General features: G+C 34.7%; 1 protein-coding gene across 2 annotated transcripts in view; it reads left to right on the top strand.

The window, feature by feature from the left end:
* Positions 1 to 24,618, top strand: part of LOC113228894 (alpha-N-acetylgalactosaminidase) — a 126,540-nt gene that overhangs the window by 83,003 nt on the left and 18,919 nt on the right. For both annotated transcript variants that reach the window (XM_026462329.1, XM_026462330.1), the window contains exon 4: positions 21,937 to 22,030. In XM_026462329.1, coding sequence (XP_026318114.1) covers positions 21,937 to 22,030 — 94 coding nt within the window. The remainder of the gene's footprint in view (positions 1 to 21,936; positions 22,031 to 24,618) is intronic.

Raw genomic sequence — 24,618 nt, forward strand, 5'->3', positions numbered from 1 at the left:
ATTTTAGAATCGGAAATTGATGCTGGATTCGATGTATTAAATTAATATAAAATAAAATCTTACAATTTTGCTTCTTTTCTATTTAGTCAGTAGCAGTAGAGCTCCGTGTGAAGCGGTTCGTTCCGGGTAAGTACTGCCGCCTTACCTATTTCTGCCGTCAATCAGTAATGTGAACAGCACTACGTTCCGGTTTCGAAGGGTAAGGGTGCTGGTAAAATTACAGGCACATGGGACTTGTCAACTTATGTCTCAGGGTGACGGGGGCTGTGGCAGTGCTCTCTGATCTTTTTGATTTAAAGCTCTGAGTGGCACTGCAATTGTTAGGGACAGGCGTGTTGCTTACCACCAAGCACACGTCTTGTCCGTCCCGTCACTTAGTGTTATTAAAATAAAAAAATCCACCCTTACCTACTATCCAGCAGAAAATTTTAATGGGGAACAAAAACTTAATTGCTTTATTCATAAATCATACGTATCAACTAGTTACTTGCCTAGCTTTGCGTTAACTGGTCAGGTAAGCATTACTTCTATTCCATCTATATCTCAATTACCTAGTTAATTAAATTCCTGCCGTGGGCAGAGCTAGCCTTAATAATGAGCATTGACAAAATATGTTCTTTTCCTATGCCATTCTTAGTTGCCTAGTGACGTTTTGTTATCAAACATTCGATATCGATATTTGGCTACAGTATAGTCTCTCACTGATAGCTATAGATATTTGGGTGTAAATGACATAAAAGGATCATGACTTAAAAATTTTGCTTATCAAATACTTGGAGATTATTTTATCAGCCTTCATAATGGTAACGGAACGAATTGATAACCTTCTTCATTCTTGAAGGTCGCAGTAAAAGTATAAAAAGAGCAAATGTGATATTTACCCAGTGGCTCGGCAAACTGTGTCAAGTGCATTGACCAAAACGAATCAATCGGGCTGTGGTGAGTTTAAATTTCGCCTTTTGACGATAGGCCATCGGTTTTCAAAAAAAAAAAACGCTTATTTACGCTTTCTTTACAAACACTTTTTATTCGACTTTCCGTTTGTTTACGTGCGTGATCTATTGGACGATTTAATTGTTGAAATTGTATCACATATCACTTGATCTAGGTTCTACATTTTCGCGGTTTATTGTAGAATTTTATTCTGTTTTATTTTTAACAACATTTGTTTTTTTTTATATTTCAATTCTAAAGATACAAATTTTTATATAATTTCGGTGCTGGAAGCTCATAACTTACTAACACAATAGATTTTTTGTAAGTAATGGTGTTATAAACCCTGTCGGTTCCATAATCACACGACTTACAAATGGTAACAAATCGCCACAATTACAAAATTTAATTAAATTCATTTTGTTAAAATAAAATATTATGGAAAACGTAATGTATCGTGAATAGGAATGTTTTGGTGAATTTAAATTAATGACTTCTGTAACTATAGTTCAGAACAGTATTTTGCTGCATAATAGACATAGCTGGTTAATGACTTTACCATCTCAGTTAGCTGTGACCATAGGAACTGTAAAGGGTCAGAAACGGTGGTTTGTTTGAAAAAACAAGCATACGCGATTTAGACCCGAAAAAAAACTTGATTTGATATATATTTTTTTAATGATACTAAGTGAAGGGACGAACAAGTGCGCTTGGTGGTAAACTACATGCCTACCATGACAGTTGAAGTGCCACTAAGAGGTATAAATTGCAAAGATCTGGAACAGCAACAACGCCCGTCACCCAAATACATAAGTTAACAAGTCCCATGTGCCCGTTATTTCATCATTATCCTTACTCTTCAAACCAGGAACGCAGTAATACACACCGGCTGCAGAAAGTTAGTTTTGATGTCCGAATATACTCTTTAAGTTTTACTGCCAACTTTATACACCTATATGTGATGAAATAATCGGATTAGACACAGAAGCATGTGAAATTAGATTATCCGCACATATAACACATAGATCTCAGAGGTGGTAAGTCACAAACAACTACACTACAGTGACGATAACTGTTCAGAATCTTAGTGTGTCGCTTAAAATCGTGTATTCTGTATCAGTAGGTAAAACTACAAATTTTGAATGAATTAGATCACGTACATATCTTAACGCTGCGATCGTGAGAAGGATTGCGACAGATTCAATCTAAGGGACGTTCAATGGAAACACGCTCACTGCAAAATTGTCTGACAATGATAGTACTTTGGTTACTATTTTGCAATCGTGAATACGATCCGTTGAATTCGGTATTGAGTTGCACAGAATTTACTTGATTTTCAAGATAATTGGTAGAGTGAGCGTGCTATTAGTTAGTAGATGATTTTTCTGAATTATTCGTTAATAGCTGTAAAGGTACCTGGCTGTGCGAGGAAACTTAGTAAGTTTCTCATAGGTGGCGCTGACGGCAAAAAAACAGGGGTAGTAGTGATGTATTATGTAGTTTGAGTAATGACGCCAAACCTATTTTTTGCCGCCAAGCAATAATGCAAGCATCATTGCGTTCCGCTTTGGAAAGGGTAAGGGTGTTGGTGAAATTACAGGCAAATGGGACTTGTTGTTATGTGACAGTGTCCCTTAGATATTTGCTATTTAAAGCTCTAAGTGGCACTGCATTTGCTGTGGACAGGCGTGTCACATAGCACTAGGCACACGACTTGGTCGTTCCGTCACTTGGTATAAAAAAAGTATATTCCTCATACCTATCATATGTACAGCTAACCTAATACACATCAAAACACAGTAAATTTCTCTCTATTTCAAAAATCACAATAACAATTTCAATCATTCATGTCATCTAAACGCATAAAGACAGGAAGCAGAGATCACATGTACAATTTTCTCCGCGCAATTGTGTCACGCATCTGTTAAATGCAAATGCGCTGTCAGATGCGTCGGCGCACGTCAGTGTCAAGGTCACTGTGACATTGTGACGTGACGGGGCAAAATGTCAGTGCGGCTTTTAAAGCAAACTGTGGAGAATGTATTCGTTTTAATATTAAAAGTTTTACTGTTTCCGGCTTTCGATATTTTTTATTTGTTTGATGTTAAATTGTGTGCCATGTATACACAATAATACACAATAATTATTTATATATATACTTACTTAACGTTTTCATAATTGGGACTGTCTAGAAAGAGATAAATAGAGATAGATATACACTTTATTGCTCACACACAGGAACTAAAACAGTGCATAGACAGCTTTAAACTAATGTGGACAATCCCTAAGAGCTATCTCTTCCAGACTACCTTCGAGATATAGAAAAGCTAATTAGAGCGGGACACGTAATGTGTCAATAGCAAAATTTGAATTGTCTAGACAAACAAAAATTAACATTATATTTCATGAAATAATAAATAACAACATAGTATACCTACATAATTATATATTAGTATATATAAATATATCTGAATAAAGTTGTACTTACCAATAAATATAAACACGTTGCAGACTAGGTAGGACAGTGTCAGAAGATGTTCACGCAATCTAGTTTTGAAAAAAATAGGAAGCGACTTAGAATGTCGGATTTCAGACGGGAGTTCGTACCATATTGTGCAGCCTTAATCGTAAAGGAGTATTTCAAATACTCCATTGTAGACCTAAGGTCACGGTTGTGATCCTCCCCGAGAAAGCATTATTATCATTGTAAAGAATTTTGACGTACCTATAAGAATGTTGCTGATTATACTGCCTCCGTGACAGAACGGTTACCATGCCGGACTACATTTATTTCTCTCGTGAGTTTGGGTGTAATTTATGGTTGTCTTTGTGTGTGTATGTATGTATGTGTGGCACCCGCGACACAGGGTTTCCCCTAGTGCGGGGCTATGTTGAGTGTGTGCGTTATTGTTATTGTTATTGATTGTATAGTCAATTAATTTACCCATTTTACTATTGTACACAAGAACTTTATTTCTCTCTCTTCGTGTAATAAAATCACATCTGCAGAATGAATACTTTTCAGGAGAGAGGTTTAAAGATTCTACGAACGAAATCAGTCGATAACTTTTTTATGCTTAGATAGGAGAGTTTTAAAATTTCACATGTCGCACTCTTAATACAATATGTACTAGCACAAAAAGTGAACTTTCTCAGAAACGATGAAAAACTAATTATTCATTTCCCGTGAAAGATCATTAAAATTTATGTATAGGTCATAGTTTATTACAGACAATTAAACAATTTTCTACTTGCGAAATATATTTAAAAATAAAATGGAAAAAATATTTCTCTTCTTTGAATAAGGACTATTTTAGCCAGAACTAGATCACATAACGTGTGACTCATTTCGAGTTAAGTAGATTTCTTTTAATTGTTTCTTACAACATTCTAACGATGGTTTTATTGACGTGTAGAGAATCAATTTTTACGTTCAGTAATGATATAATATTGAATTTAAAATATTTTGAGTTACAACACTTTTGTAATAGTAGTGCGATAAACATAATTTGTTTCATGTAGTCCGTATTATTTGTACGATTTCCATATCATAAAAACACGTTGGGTCTTTGGTTACTTGAGGCTTTATGTTAATATTTTAAAAACAGTAGATTAGTATACAAACGAAGAGAACGAAACAAGTTAGCTGTGGAAAAAATATTTATTTGAAGTGTAAATGGCATGCCTAATTCAAACAAAGCATTGCAACAAAATATTGCCATTAAAATCTGACCTTTGAATCAAATTGTATGTATTGAATAACACCATGCGCATGAGTGCCAAACGAGAGGTCATACTAATTTTCCTGTCATAACTCTTGACAGTAATGGTTTGACATTTCAAGTGGCGATATGGAATTAATGCTCAGTAATTAGGAATTGATTCAAGAGCCCAAAGTATTGGTACGCTAATAGGTTTTCAATAAATGGAAATACTTCTTTCAAAACGCTTGCGCGCGGTTCTGTTTAACGATTCCACCACGAACGCATGTATCACCTTACCTTAAGACAAGAAATCTGTTGAATATGGACTGCCGACGCTCTCTCCACTTTGCAACTCTGCTTTTTGGTATAATAAAAAATAAAAATCCACAGTATCTGTATGAAAAGCTTACTTTTTCGCAACGTCACATTAGGTTATCTTCTCGTTTGGTTTGCCCTAGACACAGCACGGCAGCATTTCGTGGTAGTTTTCGGTATTCTGCCACGAAATGCTGGAACAATATACCTCCTCCGATTAGAAACTGTGCCACAATTGGCGCATTCAAACGTAATTTTAAATTGTATTTAATAGACAAGCAAAAAAGAAATTTGTGACAAATAAAGGCAAGCACACACAATCAGTGAACGAAAATGAAGCTAGTAGAAATGTTAATTATCGTAGGTTGGTAACTTTGTAATAGTAGAACTTTAATAATCTAATAGATATTAAATATTTATTTATATTTATTTATTTTGATTCGCATATTTATATATTTTGTGTTAGTTGTTTGATTTGATATTTTATTTTGTTGTTGTATGTCGGTGGCGTCCGCTCATCTATTTGGTCACCACAGAAAATCAGCGTCGGGTTGTTCTGCATGCACAACCCGGCAAATGCTGAGTGGCGACCATTTTGGATCTCAATGTTTAGTTATAATTTAAGATTTACATTGTACATATTTGTTAAATGAGACCAAATAAATATTGTTTCTTTCTTTCTTTCTTTCTTTCTTTCTTTTACGTACTATAAACGACAAAAGCGCTTGAACATTCCCAGCGAATAAGAAACAATAATTGTTGTGTCATTGTGGAAAACATTTTTCCCATTAAATAATATGTGCAGGCTGTAAGCTTTATCAGGCTTAGCGTTGGTATTTGTCCTGCGTTCGTTCCCTCATCGGCGTATATCGTCATCTTAGAGTGAATACCTCGTATGTGATTTCAATGTAGCTTTTCAGGACGAAGATTAAAAAAGTGGTGTAAAATGTAGTAAACGCTTTAATGTTTGTAGTTAGCATTTTAAGTACTTAAATTATACCTCTTTCAAATATTATATTACTTTAAAAATATATTTGAGCAGGAAGTTTATAATTTTTTCTTCAACAAAAGTCAGTAAATACGTTAGTTCGTTGTGAAAACGCGTATGCGAGGCTTTCATTCTCGACGATATATAAATGTAATTAACTGGAGTCAAAATTATACCCATTTCCACGTGGAAGATCAATGCTATTGTTATTTCACAATCTCTTGATCTCATAACGACACTGCCAATATGAATTGGAAGGAGTTATATACGATTGGGGTTTATTAGTATTATAAACATGGTCACGGGCTGACCGGGTTGAGTCAACCCGTGACCATGGAGCGTGCAACCGTTCCGAAATATCGGGAAAATAAAAAAGTAATACCGTGGTAAGAAACCTGATATTAGTGATAATCATTTAGTGAATGACCACGATAGTCTTAAAATCTATGTTTTATATAGTTTCTAATTACCTATTACTAAAAATTAATTTTGTTAAAATATAGTATTTCACAAAACGTATGTTTGTATTGCATTCTATGGTAAATAATAAATACTGTGTTTAAATTATAACGTTTATAACCATTGTGCAGAATAGGCTGGTTTGCATTAGTATTAGGCATAACTGGTTGGTGACTTTACCATCTCGGTCAGCCGTGACTATGGGTTGAAAAGTGCACGAAACTTTGATTTGTTTGAAACTCAACTCCAATACGTAGCAATCGCGTAAGACAAGAACGTAAACTTACATTTATATATAAATGATCGAATAAAAATATAATTAAAATATTTATAAAACGCACTGATTCTTATTCGCTGGGTATGTCAATGCACTTTTGCAGTCAAATGTACTTTTAGTACAGTTTATTTGATTACAATGTAGGTGTAATCTCAAGGCGTAAAAAGCTTAACAGATACGAGTATTAATAGACGTTTCTCGCTTTTTGGCAGACCTTAAAAAATGCTTAGGTAAGTAGGGCAGATAATAGTAGCACAAAGTAAATTGAAGATAAGACTTGTTTTTGTACAATAATACTTAAATCCATTTATACATCATCATACATCCAACTGATGGGCACGAATCTTTTCTAAAAAGACGCGTAGGCTATAGTCATACATACATACATGCACTGCAACTGCTATGAACAGGCGTGTCGCTTACTACTTGTTCGTCCGCACGACTTGTTCGTCCCATCACTAAGTATCATAAACAAAAAGTAAGTCTGTCTAGCCCAATCCAGGTTAGGTACTTCGCTCGTTTTTCCAAGGCTTGCGAATTTTCTTCGATGTGCATGTTTCGTCTTGACGTTTTTTAGAGGTACTGCTAGTACATATTTTCAAAATTAAATACGTAACATGAGAATACAGTCATATGTACATGCCGCTACAAAAATTTGAACCATCGACCTCCTAATTCAGAAATAACGGTTCTTCCACTAAACTGCCACAGCTTTATGCGTAATAGTTTATAATAATACAATAAAAAATGTATTGTATTGTTTTTGGTGCATTTTTGTAACCTCATCTTTTGTTATAAAACCAAAACTAGCCAAACAACATTTTTGTTTAAAACTGCAAATAAATATTATTAAACACTATGTAAATGATAATTTGGATATCTATATCTTTAAGTATATCCCGTTGCATAAACGATTCTTGCTCTCAGTGATTGAAACAAATAGCAACAGTTGACAATGCCACACAAACGCGAGTAAGTAAGTTACGACAAAACTTTTTTTTTTCATGACAATAGAACTCAATAGGCCATATTATAAAAGAATTACATTGTCCGATTTCCACAAAAAAAAACTGTGTTGTCTTAACATAATACGACACGATTTTACCTCAGTCCATTAAAACATTAAGACAAAATGTTACGACAATCGTATTACAATCGGGTGTCGAAACGTCGGCCCTACAGGTATGTGAATACTTTAAACAATGGTAGCTATAACAATAACTGAACATATACGGTGTTTTATCAGTATCTATGGGTATATCTTAAGAGGTGTCTTTAGATTTATCTGCTGACCTTCGCATAAGGATCGGGTGCAGTTCACACGCCTTCGCCGTGTCTTTGAATGCAAAAGAGGTCACAAGACACAGGTTGACCTTTGCATGGAAATTCCTAAGAATTGTTACAGATCAGGAGATATGAGAGACGCTAAGTGTGATCTAAAGTGACGTGGAGGTATTCTGATCGGCGTATGTCGGTCAAAAGGTATCTTTTATTTTTTTATAATACCAAGTGAAGGGATGAACAAGTCGCGCGCCTGGTGGTAAGCGACACATCTATCCATAACAGTTACACTGCCACTCAGAGTTTTAAATCGTAGGGGCGCTGCCACTGCTCCCGTCATCCTGAGTTATAAGTTGACAAATCCCATGTGCCTGTAATTTCATGATAATTTGTATTGTTGTTTCTCGCAGCAAGTCGATACCTTCTGAGCATTATATTTTTCGTACTGAACAATAATATGTGGGGCGCACTATACGTTTCCAGAATGAATAAGAAAAAAAATACTATAAATGGTCAGAAATCAATTTATTGTTTCTCAAAATATTCTCCGTTAGCGTTAATGCACTTTTTCGTACGAATAAACAAATTTTGAAAACATTTATGCCACTCCTCCGTGACAACCTCTGAAACATATTTTTCATACTATTCGACAGCCTATTCAGGTGATGAAAATCGTTGACCGCGTAACTGGTCCTTAATTTTTGGAAATAAATAAAAGTCACAAGGTCGTTTGTCTGTCTGGCCGTGTGAAAACTGACATTATCGTAGTGCAAGATGATACGGCGTTTACGGTTATTTTTTCGGAGTTTCTCAATAACTTCCGGCAAAAAAATGGTCGTGTACCGATCACTATTCACGGTACAACGATTCTCCAAAGCAACAGTAGCCACGTGTCCAGTTTTATTAAAAAAGAAGCAATCATCCGCTTAGAGGCACTTTGTACGCGCGCCACTTTGGTTGGTTTCGGCTCATCTCGAAAGACCCATACGCTCGATTGCTGCTTTGTTTTAGGATCGTAACTATAAATCCATGTTTCATCACCTGTTACTATGTCCCACACCTAATTTGACGCCCCTTCTTTGAATCTGGTAAGCATGGCATTGCACCAAGTGACGCGATCCGTTTTTTGAGCCTCAGTCAAATTGTGTGGGATCCACCGAAAGCACAGCTTTTTCACACCTAAATGTTTGTGTAGTATTGATTGTATTTAACTCATTCCTATGCCTAAAAATACCTGAATCTCATGGTCTGTCACATGCCTGTGTGTTTTGATCAAACGGCGCACAACATCGATGTTTTTGTTGTTCACAGCAGTGGACGGGCGACCATCACGAAATTCGTTACTGAGATTCACACGACCGCGTTTGATTTCTGCAAACCAGCTATAAATAGTCGTCTTGCATGGTGCTTCGTCGCCAAAAGCTGTTTGAAGCCTAGCGAAGCTCCGCTGAGCTGTTAAAGTACACTTAAAGCAGTAGAAATTCATACTACGAAAATTTTCACGAGTTAAATCCATGGTGACGTAGACAACCTATTTCTAAAATGACGCCATAATGTAAAAACAAATGACAGTCAGATTACACGAACTGTATTCTACAGCCAAAGAGTTCCATTTTCAAATGTTGTAATTACTTTTTAAATATTGTTTATGTAAGTGGCCAGCTCCGGAAACTTATAGTGCGCCCTATGTATAACTAATTGCATTGTTAGTAGCGTTAAAAATGTCGTTTAGTGAGTAGATGATGTATGATCTAAACTGATTTGGAAGTATTCTACGACGTATGTGGGTCAAAAGATATCTTATCTCAGGAAATCGACGTCTTCCGAGCATTATGTTTTTCGTACTCAATAATAATATAACGTATTGCAATATTAATGGCGTTAAAAATGTCGTTTAGTGAGTAGATGAAGTGTGATCTCAAGTGATATGGAAGTATTCTTCGACGTATGTGGGTCAAAAGATATTCTTCTCTCAGCAAAGCGACGTCTTCCGAACATTATGTTTTTCGTACTCAATAATAACATAACGTATTGCATTATTAGTGGCGTTAAAAATGTCGTTTAGTGAGTAGATGAAGTGTGATCTAAAGTGACATGGAGGTATTCTACGACGTCAAAATATGTCTTTTTGTAGCAAGTCGACGCCTTCCGAGCATTATGTTTTTCTTACTCAATATTACGAAAAAAGATGGACATAAAGGCAGATGCGCTTTTGTTTTTTAAGATGGGCCGCACTAGCATCGCAAGAGAGTATTTTTCGACTACGTGAAATCTTAACACGTCATGTGTTCAGGAGACGGTGGCCCCAACGTTTTTAGTTTAAAAAATGAACTTTTTAAATATTTTTTTAATATGATGGATGTAAACACAGCTGCGCATTAGAGGCACCGGTGTGGCTAGGAGCTACAGTACCAAAATCTAAGTAGAGTTAAAAAGTAACACTAATTCGAGCAGTTTCATTTTTAAAGCTAAATTTCTTTAATATTTCTTAACAAAATGTAACGCATACATGTACGAGTATAAATGTGATATAGGTCATTAGAAGTGTTAAAACTTGTACGGTAACTTCACAAGGTAGATCTAAGTGAACAAATATCGATTAATAATAATCGATTAATCGTCGAGGTAGAGTCGGATCCCCGCATATAAAAGTATCAATTTTTTTTCTAACGGTGACAAATGCAGGTAGCGCTTTATACGATCTAATAAAGAAGTAATTTAAACCTTTTCAAATTTTAGGACGCTTTTCGTAGCGAAGAGAAATGAGACAACCTCGACACAGTCGAAAGCTTAAGCGTGTTTTCTCTTTATAGAGTACTTACTTAAATACGTTTTATTATTATTAGCACCTAATAAAACGGAATATAAAACTTGTGAGTGGCAAAATATGGTTTTTGGCCTAAAAGCAGTCGTATACATTTTCGGTTTATTAGAAAATGTTTTATGGTTTTCACAAGGTAGAGTAAAGTTGGACTTAATTGGTCGAAAACTTACCTATACGAACTTTTGAGTTCGGTTAATTTTAAAACTACATAATTTTACGGAAATCTGATTCACCAAGATTTAATAACAGGATATTTATTATTTGTTTTTTTTTTTAACGAAGCGCGCCTTGCTTAACTGTCATATAATACACAAGTACGTTGGCGAAGGAGTGAGTACTAGAGGGAAGTCGAGCGGCGCAAGCAGCATCCTGCAAACACGCATAGTTCGCCGGATCCAGTGCTATTGGTTGATGTTTTAAAATATTTTTGAATAGTTCTACAAAAATCGTTGTATGTATAAAATATCACGTCCAGTGATCCGATAGAGGGAGTTAATTTAGCTAAACTAAATAATAACGTGGACATTCCTTTCTACAATTCCTCCCGTGATTTTTAGAAGAAACTACTCGGAACTGAATATAGTTAGTATTTTAATTAGTTAAATTAAGCCTCTTTCAGTACTATATTAATTTAATATTTTTAATAATATATTTGAGCAAAAACTTTGTTAGTTTTTCTTCAACAAGAATTAGTATAAACGCACTATGTGAAAACGCGTATGCGAGGTTTTCACTCTAAGGCAACGATACACATATTATTTATTGAAATTTGAAAAATTTGAGAGCATTGGCGGCAAATTATTATTTCCTATTAAGTATTTGCTACAAATTCTTGTCTCAAAAAATAATATTATAGTTGTCTTTCTATAAGTATTGAGACAACCTATACTTTGGACTGTTTAGAAAATAAACAGCAAAAAAAATAAGTTTTATACGCACTGATGACAATAAAAATTCTATAAATCTTCGCGCTAGAAAACGTTCATACTTTAGGTAGATTAACTCCCCCAATTCCGATCACTGATAATAACGCACATAATCTGTGTTTTATGTACAGATGCAATACTGAAAACAATATTTTAGATAATTTTTTTTACTTACTTAGTAAAGTAGAATTTAAATCACGGCCATAATCATGTTTCGCCCATTCTTTTATAATTGAATTGTACATCCGAGAGCAAACACACTATGTAGTTAAATTTAATAATAGAAAACTGGGAACATCTAAAATAAAATGTCACGTATATGTTTGGCAGTGCAACTGTAAGTCTTTACGTGCCTTACTATTTAAAATTTATTGTGTATTGGTAATTAATAATTATTGTTAATAAATGATTACTATAATGATAATCACTACTTTTTCCATTTTGTGACAACCATTGCGTATGTGCGTTCGACACCGCATGTACCATTAATAACGGTAGAGCTCCTTGTGAAAGAGTACGTCCAGGGAAGTACTACCACTTTACTGTGTGCTGGTGAAATTACAGGTATATGGGACTTGTCAACTTATGTCTCAAGGTGACGGGCACAGTGGCTTTGCCCCTCAGATCTTTGTGATTTAAAGCTCTAAGTGGCACTGCAACTGTTATGAACAGGTGTGTCGCTGACCACCAGGTCCGCGGCTTGTACGTCCCGTCACTTGGTATCATAAAAGAAGCCTACACGAACGGTGGTAAAGGCGAACATCAATAGTGATACGCTGGTGTAGGCAAGATATTAATACTGTAGTTTACTGTGAAGTTCAATCAGACATTAGATCAAGATTAATAGATACTCGTACACCAAAACATTACTTTGGGATTCGAAGTATAAACTTGCTATTATAATCTGATTATAAAATACTACCTTCAGAAACTATAAATCGTTCTTCGCGTCATTAACTGCAGTATTTGACATTTTTGTTGCAACTCTGTAAAAAGTACGATCTTAACTCAGCATTCAGAAGCGAACATTCACCTCTGAGCGTTGCATGTCTAAATTTTTTTATATATAAACACTGATTGAACGAAATTGACACAAGCTACAGATCAAGATGTGAAACGAGAGACCGAACACATATCAAAAAGAGTAATCTGTCACTTTTGCCAATTACTGAAAATCAAGTTTTTTAAATATTTTTTTAAGTCTACACGACCTCAAATGGCTTTGCTTGATTCCGCATAACAGTGAAAGTGTTGAATCAATCACTTTGGGAAATACATATAGTAAAATTGGGGATATACACTGATGTGAAAACACGATACCTAAAAATTTTTACGATATAAACGAACTTACATCGAAGTTTTACAAAAAACAGCTGTGTTCTATAGGTACTTTACATATACCAATGATTTTTTTTAAATTTCAGCTGAACTGTATAGAACACGTATACTGTACGATATACATTTTTCAAATGGATTTAATTTCGTTTCTAAAAAATATATTCTGAAATAAAGCCTGTGCCCCTGCCGCTCGAAAATGAATTGTATTACCTACGGGAAAAATTTGAAATCGAGCTGTCTCAACAACAATGGCTTGTTTTGGTCCATTTCATAAATAAAAATATAAAGAACTCATATTGAATGACCTTAGCATTGTATTGTATTGATTAAAAAATAAAATATGTAATTTTTTTTTTTAATCAATATGGCCGTTCAATATGAGAAAAAGTTATTAACTGCTCTCCTGAAATGTTTGTTTTTGTCAGTTAGTGACTTTTTGCAACAAGCCGACGTTTTTATCCATTTATTTCTACGTACATTAATTACAGTAATAAAGTAAAACAGAGGACGGGCACGGTAAATCATACCCTTGATACAATAAAGCCTGTGAGCAGATGACAAAAGTGCTTTTATCACACGAAAGTGATGAAGATAATACCAACTACGTGAAACAAATTATATATATGTGTTAAATTTTATGACTCTCCTATTTAGATATAAAAAGTTGCCGACTAATTTCGTCCTTTTCTTTAAACTTTAAAGTTGTCATTTTGCAGATGTGGCCTTGTTACGTCCAGGGTGCGAAATTTCTTTTTGTGTCAATATTAAATTAAAAAGAATAAAATAATACTAAGTAAATTGTGTAACGTTTCTTTTCGAACCATAATTCTCCTAGCTCTAAGTTTTGCAACAGTTAACTGCAACTGCAACTGCGTCCAGAGGAAGCTATAAACATTACTATCTGATACATTTAATCAGCATTAGCTTAGAATAGTTTAGATGGCCTTTATTGGTGTCAGAACAAATCGCGCCATTAGTGTTTACATTAGTATAATAAAGCCACATGTGAATACACGTGAAAAGTGCTTTAATCACTTAAAAGTCATAAAAATAATACAAACTGCATGAAACAAATTATATATAGGTACAGTCAAGTAGGCGCATCCAACTTGACTCTTTGTACTTTGGACCGTTCTTATCGTAAGCGGCATAGAGATGGATTTAAGTGTTAAGTGTCAAGCGTGACGTGCTCTTGACCCTGTACGTAGATGAAGTTGTATAATTCTTCTGTATTAAGCATAAAATGGCTATCGACTACGTTTGCAGAATATTTAAGGGTCTATCTTGAAAAGTTATCATTTTGCAGATGTGGCCTTATTACACCAAAAGTGCGAAAATTTGATTTGTATTATTAATAAATACTATCTAATAATGTAATGTAGTTTAGTTGTTTTCACTAAGTAGCTTGTATTATAACTGACAAACTGGAACATTGTTAATGCACTGTTTTGTTTCAAGTTGTTTTGCAAAATCGTCTTAATGAGGATAAGTTTCATAAATAAGCGGTACAATGATTTCCATTTCTATAAATGTTTTTGTGGCTTTGTTTCTCTCAAATGTTATCGAAGCGTAGCAAGCGAGAAGTTTCTTTCGCAGAAGAAAGAGGTCACATCGTTACAGAAGCATCGACACGATGAGAACCGATATCCATGAAATTTTAAAATGCTATAAAGATTCCACTTCTACAAGACTTGCCGAAGCCCAGATTTTAAATCTCGACCTGTGATCTGAGATAATTGATGCTAAAGGTCATCTTGTTAAGCCTATGGGAACAATGTTCAATTGTAAAGTTTTGCTATCGCAAATGTGCAGAACTGTGTAAAAAGAATAATAAGGCCCGGCGCCCATCGGCTGGACGATACGGTAAAAGATTCTTCGGCATCTCTACATGGAAGCGTATAATGACAGTAAATATACAGCGGTATACTTCCCGCAACGTTAAACGTAAAAGCCTGCCGAAGCATTCCGGAGTCTGCCGCTTCTATCCGTAAGCTTATCGCAGCTATGTTTTCGTACCTACGACTATTATCATTGAAATTTCAACTCTAATTTCATTTAAGGTACATTAGTATTTGTCACCTAAAAATCTCTACTGTGCCTTCCCGTCAATGGGCGCCGGGCCTAAAAAGCCTGGTGCCCTTCGGTAGAGGTTTGATACGCCGCCCAGGGCATCACTGATACGAGGGATGAGGACTTTAAACGTTACTGATGGGAAAATTTATCTATTTGCCTGCTCTCTGTGTGAGTTCAATAAAATAGCTTTATTTGTAATGTGTTATGGAATATAATAACAGTTTGTAATGTAATAATGGCATAATATAATTTTGAATGTAATATTAATGTAGTCAATAATGTTGAACACGTGATCATTTTGGCTACACTATTGCATTAGGTTAGTCCTGTAATGATACTCGCTAGCTTATGTATGTAAAATAAATAAATAAAAAGAATTAAATAAAGTATGGGATTACTTTAATCTATTTTAAAACCTATATGTCAATACTACAAAGTCATAGGTCAGTAAAGCAATTTATACGAACATTATTAAATTGTAAAAGTTTATGTATATAAAATATACGGCTGCTCCAGAGCAAAACCTGGTAAGAGACAGATCTTTTTTGATAATTTTTTAGCAGAATACTCCCATAGTAAGTACCTACTTACCTAATGACGGTGACAGCTGCTTCAAAATTCTACAATTTACCCTTAGGTAAATTGAAAATCTCAATTTTGAATATTTAAAAATCTAGTAAGGCACACCTAGTCTGCCGGCAACGACACCGGCCAAAAATCTTTTAAGTCACTTCAACCAATTCAAAACATAGCAAGTGTTTGACGCTTGCTTTGTTTTAAAGAAGTTAAAGTGCCGTACTAGGTATTTGAATTGGCAATTAGTGGATAGTGGAACTCTACTGATACTGAAAATATTAGTGATTTTATTAATTTAATTAGTCCACAATCAAATTTTATTCCATATTTTCTAATGCAGTAACTAAACCAAACACCTAGCAAATGCTTATATTGTGATTTGATTCTGGGTGCTACAGTATCTTTTCTTACGTACATAAATATTCAAAGTTAGTAAGGCTATAAAATATGTAATTTATGTTGTGATCATTTTGTGACACCAATAATGTTCGTTGGTTGGTACCCTACCTAATACTTTTTCATTAGCTTTTTCACATTAAAGTTTAAAGGCGAAATTGATTTATGTTTTTGGACTCTCCTGTAAAATTTTGTCTAAAGCACTTACTAGATTTCGGTCAACGAATTCAGTAAGCGATTTTTAAACCTATATATTGTAAAAAATGTACATTTACTTGGCCTGTTTAAATACGTCCGTGACAATTAGTTACAAGGCAAATATCGAACACGAGTTCAGACTGGTTGGCGTTGTCACCTTTACAGTACAGTACACTTTAGACTACCCTTTTCATGTTTGCTATGTTGTCAGGGTTCAATTGACCTTTTTTAACCGACTTCAAAAAAAAGGAGGAGGTCCTCAATTCGACTGTATGTTTTTTTTGTACGTATGTTACGCGATAACATATTTGTGAACGGACTTTGATGATTCTTTTTGTTGGAAAAAGGCTACCTAAGTAGTACTTCCATTTAAATTTAAAGAAAATATTCCCTCTCTAAGGGTGGCAAAGTAGGGGATGAATCCGGTTTCGCGCACTTTCCGGTAGCCAAGTTCAATAAAACTTGACAAATACATGTAATTCCACGAACTTTTGAGGTCGGTTTTTTAATATACCTTATACAGCTACTCTAGATAATGCATAATACTCGTATAGTGCATAGACTGTAAAGAACTAAACCTTTAGAGAAAAGTAAGTTATAGTTACTAAAATAAATATTAGTCAGTGTTAAGATTATGAACACATCATGTGTACTTGGTACTTGGTACTTGGTGCAACGGGCTGGTCTCCGCAACTCGACGACAAAGCGCCTATTTGTACATACATCATGTGTATTCCCCTTAACTAATATTAAAAGATATGTTGTCGTTGGACAATTTTAAATGAGTTATTTTTATTTTAGGAAATTATGTTAAATTAAAATTGCTTCTTGGTTTTGTAAAAAGGCTAAATTGTTGTTGGTTATAAGGTTTTGTTTTTCTTTATAACAAAATAAGTAAATAAACAATTTTGACGTTTTTTCCGAGAAAAATCCATACCAATAATATATACGACTCACTTTCGCTCAAAGTAGCGCTTTATGAGTTTTACCTTTCGATTTACGACGTACCCGATTAATTTAAATCTCGGAACATTTATAAACAGACAAAAGAATTGAAAACCGCCCTCCATTTTGTTGAGTAAGTTGAAAAATACTTACGTGCTGAACTTTGTAACAATTTAATACCCCCCTATCACATTTAAAGCCTCAATTAAAGTTTCACCTACACCAAATGACGGCTAGATCGTCAGGCTCGAATCGTGCGTCGATTGCACCAGCTCGTGGGAACGGCGCCTGCGCAGACGACGCTTTCGAAACTAAGCGCCACTGTAATAGAAGCTAACGGCTTTCCTTGTTTGCTTTTAACACCTCTTAATTGTTTTTGTTCCAGTATATGTAAAAAACATTTTCCCTCTCCCTTGTAAGTATCTACTAGTGGAATCAGGAATAAAAATATTAAGATTTAATTACATTATGCGATAGAGAAAACATGTGTTTTATACCGAGAGGATTTTTTATGATTATCAAGTGAAGCGCCTTGTAGTAAGCAGCGAACGCCTATAACAGTTGCAGTGCACTTGGAGCTTTAAATCGCAAAGATATGAGGGGCCTTGCCACTGCACCTATCATCCTGAGACAAAAGAAGCTCCATTGCTACAGATTTCTTTAATTTGACATCTCTTAGATTACCTAGTGAAAATAATGAAAACATACTAGTTTTTTAAACCAATTTAAAAAAGGAGGAGGTTCTCAATTCGACTGTGTGTTTTATTTGTATGTATGTTACGCGATAACTCTAAATTTGTGAACTGATTTTGTTGATTCTTTTTTGTTGGTACCTATGTAGCGGTCCCATTTAAATTTCAAGAAAATATTCCACCTCTAAGGGTGGTAAACTAAGGGATGAACGACTTTTGAGGTCCGTTTTTTAGTACTCTGTACTGAGATTATATTATTAAAAACATCTAATGCCATGAAATAAAATTGCCTACATCACCTAAATAATGAGAAGAATAAACTGTGTGGGTTACGAAATTTCGCACTCTTGTTGTAATGAGGATAGGTATAGATTTGGAAAAACCAAAAACTTTTTTGAAGTCGGTAAAAAAAACCGACTTATGTATGTACGTTACGCGATAACTCCGGTCTTTGTGAACCGATTTTCATGATTTTTTTTTTGTTGGAAAGGGGGACTTCCGTAGTAGTCCCATTTCATTTTGAAGAAAATCACTACCTCTAAGAGTGGCTGTTCACGCATGAAGATTCATTTTTATAAATAGCGCCTAAATATTACTTAAGGAGCAATTTTTTTAATGGTTGATTTCGCTATTTCTCCAATTGAAGGCGTTTTTCTCTCAATGTACTTTGAGTAGTGAGGACCGATTTTTGTTATCTCCAGGGTCAAGTCCTGTATAGTGGCGAACTAGGAGATATTTCAATAAAACTTAGCAAATAGACGTAATTCCACATACTTTTGAGGACGGTTTTTTAGTACTCTATATTGAGATTATTACTCATATTTAAACTGGGTAGACAGAGTTATCATTGTAAAGAACTTTGAATTTTAGGATTTTTTTGTTATTGTATTATAAATTAATTTATCATTTTACTATTATATACAAGGACCATATTTCACACCCTTCGTATAATAAGGCCACATCTGCAAAAAATTGATCTTTTCTAATGAAAGGCTTAAAGATTCTATGAACGAAATTAGTCAGTAGCTTTAAATGATTAAATAGGAGAGTTGTGAATTATTAATTTAATATATGCATAATAAGTGTTTCATGTGATAAAAGCACTTTTGAAATTTAACCGTGCGGCTTTATTAAAATAGGACGTTATTATACAACTTCTGCCTACTTGGATGACAAAAATCAGTCGTGGTCACCCGTTTAGCTCATGGAGCTACCTCCATGACGAGACTGCTCTCGATCACTGATATTTGAAATCAAAACAGAAAATATATTGTAAATGTTGAATGCGTACAAATGTTATTTACAAAGAGCATTCTTCTCAGGGGAATCTGCCTTACGAATGAGCGGTACAGTTTAACCAATGTGACGATTTCAAGTGTAATAATGCTTATCTATGAAATAAAGATTATTTTGATTTTGATTTTGATTTTGACGTAGTTAAGCAAAAAGAATCCAATCTATAAAATTATTCTAAAACTAGTTATATGTATATACGGTTCCTAAAGTCTAACCTCTTAGACCAGCAAAAAAAATCCAACACATAAACATAAATAAATATCTCTGGAGTTACATGACATTGTAAGTTTTGAAAATAAAACAAGAGTGAGAAACACTTTTAAACTTGAAACTGCCATATCTCGAAAATGACTGGGTGTGCATTGGATCCTTTTTGTTTAACTACGACCAATAAGGGTACGATTTAATAATAAATTGTGTATAAAAATACCAAAACCGATACAGCGCAAAGATGCTTCATCGCGCTCTCTAAGTGTATGACCCCGACATTTTGCCATATCAATCAAACCCATTGTTCGAGGTTTCATATTAGTAGCAGACAGATTGATATCGGTAATTTACATAACACTTTAGCTATTATGAGGAGGGTTTAGTAGCAGTAGAGCTTGTTGTGAAAGATTTCGTCCAGGCAAATACAGCCACCTTACCTATTTCAGCTGTCAAGCAGTAAGCGAGCATTACTGTGTTCCGGTTTGAAAGGGTAAGGGTGCTTGTCAACTTATGTGTAAGGCGATGGGCGCAGTGGTAGCGCCTCTAAGTTCGTTGCGATTTAAAGCTCTGAATGGCACTTCAACTGTTATGGATAGGCGCTTGCCACCAGGCGCAGGACTTGCGCGTCTCATCACTTGGTGTTATAATAAAAAACAGTCGTGCAAACGTTATCCATACATACATTATAAAGTAATAGTAATGCATATTTTTTATAATAGCAAGTGACGGAACGAAAAAATCGTGTACTGGTAACTTGGTAAGTCACGCACCTACAGATAACAGTAGTTAACCACTCAGAGGTTTAAATCGCAACGACCTGAAAGGCAACCTTACCCTTCAAAACTGGAACGTAGTTGTTACATTACTGCTTTGCGGCAGTAATAGATTTGGTTGCAGTATTTCGTTGAACGAACACTTTTTGCAAGGAGCTCTACTGCTACTAAAGTCGTGTCTACTGGATAACTCTCAAGGCGTAGTTTATCAGTAGTGCTTTAAATCGTGTGGTTTGAAACCTACACAACCTCAAAATCAGCCATTTTTATCATACCAAAAAGCCTTACCTAACCCAAATCAATATTTTTTTTTATTACAGAATATTTTCTACAGAATTTAGAAAAATCGTAAACCTGGGCAAATATTTTATTCCTTATATTAAAATATAAATACGAAATGCGTAACACGTTACGTAGTCTGGCAGAACATAGGTACTACATACTTTTATGTAGTTTATGACTATAATGTCAATATTATGATACGCGTAATTATAATTTCAATACAGAGTATTAATAAAACAGACCTCAAAAGTCGTTCATCCCGTAGTTTGCCACCATTATACATGGAATATTCTCTTCAAATTATATAAATGGGTCTACTACTGAGGTACCTTCTGTCCAACAAAAAAAGAATCATCAAAATCGGTTCACAAATGTCGTAGTTATCACGTAACATACATACAAAAAAGAATAAAACATACAATCGGATTGAGAACCTCCTTTTTTGAAGTCGGATAAAAAAGAAACTATTCACGTAATAAAATAATTAATAACATAAATTATTTCATTAAATTTAAAAAAACAGACAATAATTATTATTTCAAGGGAACACTAACCTTAAGTGAATGACTTTTATATCTCATAGTATTAATAAAAACCATCACGTATAATGACGTTTTTTGCAAGACATTTCGTAACTATATATAATAGATTAATATAACAATGAGCAAATTATGCCCTCGACTACAATTTATAATCTCACCGTCGTCGCGTTGCTTAATGCTATAAGGCGTTGATAATTTTACAAACTGTTAATAATTTATCAAAGTTCTATCAATTTACTTTATTGTTATTAGTTATCAGGAATTATATATCATTAACTAAATATAATGTGACGAATTTCACTGCCTACTCACGTTTTATGGCGTTTTCGAACAAAACAGAATTGTTCAAGTAGAATTATCTAGAATTATAATAATAACGCACACACTCATAGTTCCGCACTAGAGGCAAACCCTGTATCGCGGGTGCCATGGACACACACATAGACAATGACAAATTACACCCAAACTCACGAGTTTCACGAGATTATCTATTCACATTTTGCAGGGTTCCATTCTGTTATTTGAATCTTTTACTTCGTCTGTCCTTTGGTCATTTTGTTTGTTGTTTTTAGCTGGAGATATAAAACAATAAGAATGTATTTTATAGACCTCTAGGCGCTGGATGCAAAAGGTCGCGTGTTCGATTCCCAGTAGGAACAATTTGGGAAATACGTTTTCTAAATTGGTTCTGAACTGCGTGTTCTGGGAAGTGTTCCAGAGCGAATTCCGTTGCTCTGGTACTCATAGAACAGGGAATTCCCTAGTTTGAAACCAGGCAACTGGTGTGGTTGTGTGACACATAATATTTACAAAAAGAATATTTTTAGTAAGTAATTATTTCTTTACCCAGCAGTGGGTGTTAACAGGTTGAGATGAATGAATGAATTAATTATTCTTTTTATTTTCAGGTACATAGCAAGGGTTTGAAGTTTGGCATTTACGAAGACTACGGTAACTTCACTTGTGCCGGATACCCCGGTGTTGTCGGCCATCTTGCTGGAGGTAAGTTCACATTAAATGTAACTAGAAAACTTATCATAATCATCAGTCTATAGCATAGCTTTCCAAACTTTTTGGCAAGGTAAAAAGATTTCAACGCTCACCACCATAAAACATAATTGAAAACACGTATTTTTTACATTAACTTAACACAAAAATCACAAGGAATAAAATTGTAAATTCCTTCGATCTGACAGGCATCTAACCTATGTCTGTAATGCCAATCTAGGGAAAACGCTCTACCAACTGAGCTACAGATGGATTCAGCAAGTTTTACAAATTTATTTATGCGTTTGTTGCAGATCTTTGTTTTTGGTTTTCACAGCTTTTTTTAACATTTATTACAATAATGTTCTCTATTTATAATAGCGGTGTTTTTTTTTATAATAAAAGTCCAAATGAAGGGACGAACAAGTCGTGCACTTGGTGGTAAGCGACACGCCTGTCCACAATAGTTGCAGTGCCACTCAGAGCTTTAAATAGCAAAGATTTGAGACACACTGCCACTGAGCCCTTCACCCTGAGACATAAGTTGACAAGTCCCACGTGCCTGTAATTTCACCAGCACCCTTACCCTTCAAAACCGGAACACAGTATTGCTCACGTTACTGCTTGGCGGCAGAAATAGGTAAGGCGACGGTACTTCCCTTGACGAACTCTTTCACAAGGATCTGTACTGCTGCTACGGTTGTTTTCTAATGTTTAGAAGATGTACCTCTCACTAACGGTGAAGAAAAATGTCGTGATAACACCTGCATGTAGAAGAAGGGCCACAAACCTTAGAAAAGTGGGACCTAAAAGTGGGTTGATGATCATTGCATACCATTTGTTCCACGTTCAATTACACTTATATACAATTGCCATGTATGTGTTATAAAACGAAACGTTTTAAATCAGTTTCTCTAATTTACTTACGTACTTTTTCATTTGAAGAAATAAATCGACGCTACACGTGCGTGTGTTTCGGTGATTCAATATCACAACTTGTAAATTACACTGTTATATCACGCGTGTGGTGTCATTGCACGTAATGTTGTGCATTTGCAATTTGGGAAGAAACTATGAATGAAACTATTTTTGTCCGGTCACGTTGAAATAAAAGAGAGTTTTTTTTATGCGCAGACATTTTGCGAGCCTTGCTCTGGCTTGTGGTTGATATCCATTGTCATCCGGAGAGGCAATGGTGTCAGTATATTAGGAACTTTTGAGCCAGGCACATAACAGGGCCGGATTTTGTTTAATTTTTTGAAATTTTTGATAGTCGTGGTAGCACACTACACGACAGGTGCGGTGGCCGCGCGATGAAATTCGTGTCGTGTGCACACAGGGTAACGGTTTGACTTACCGTCTTCAAAACGGAGGGTCGTAGGCTCGAATCCGGGCTTGCACCTGAGTTATTCGGAATTTGTGTACGAAATTTAATTTGAAATTTACCGGGAGCTTTTCAGTGAAGTCGGAAAATATCTTGAGTAAACCTATACACATCTGCATTCAATTTAATTATGTTTGTGAAGTTCGCAATCCGCATTGGGCCTTCGTGGAAACAGTAGACTAAGCCAGCGGGCACTGAGCGCAGTGTGATAGGAGGCCTGTGCCCAACACTGGGACTGTATAGTCTGTATATAGTCAGTATATAGGCTATTATAAATTTTTGATGAAATCTGTTGTTAGTCTCAATTTTTGTATTTTAGTACCTATTGACAAAGCCTAGGCTAGCTGATCCTGATAGAATCCAAAGATTCTAAATTTATTATCTTTTTTTAATATGTTTTTATTTAATAAAATATCAGTGTGTTTTTTAACTGGTACAATATGGCGAAATCCGAAACTATAGGATATACAGGAAAACTGTCTTAGGAACCACTAAGTTCTTTTTATGAAAACATTTTTAGTATAGCCAATTTCTTAATCAAGCGCGAATTGTCCATAAAAATAATATAAATTATTATTATATGTTGTCCATTAAAAAAAAAATAATAAAAAAATTAATAAAAGACATACTAAAAAAATAATAATATTTTGTTAGTGCTGATCGACTCGATTTCCTGTAAGGATCATTTTATTTGTATGGGACTAAAAAAGTCGGGATAGCAGAAGTTGGTTAAATTTAATGTTTTTATAAATAAATGTTTTTTCATACAAAATGGATAGATATTACAAATACTAAATTATAAATATTAAAAATACATACAAAGATGAATGAATATCATTACGCAGACAAGTGTTAATGGGCAATTTCACACGTTTGCTAATTTCGTATTCTAACCAATAAAGTTATCTCTAACATTAAATCAGTAGACAAGCAATCAATCTCCCGTACTATAATAATAATAGTTATAGTAGTACAGATACAAGCTTTCGTAATTATGTCCTAACACGGCCTACATATCGAAATTGGTACTCTGAAAGCGAAATATTAACGCTTAAGTTACTCGATCGAATCGACAATGACTATTATAGAGCATAAACTGACATTTAGAATTCTTTGTGTATTTCGAAAAGTACTTTAACATGTACACTGCCATCGTATCAGTGACACAACCAGCTACGTGCGTGTTTTAATATTATGTTATGTTAGTTTAAAATTTTTG

The sequence above is a fragment of the Hyposmocoma kahamanoa genome, unplaced genomic scaffold (genome assembly GCF_003589595.1).
Source record: "Hyposmocoma kahamanoa isolate Upper Pololo Valley unplaced genomic scaffold, ASM358959v1 262, whole genome shotgun sequence".
Classification (NCBI taxonomy): Eukaryota; Metazoa; Arthropoda; class Insecta; order Lepidoptera; family Cosmopterigidae; genus Hyposmocoma; species Hyposmocoma kahamanoa.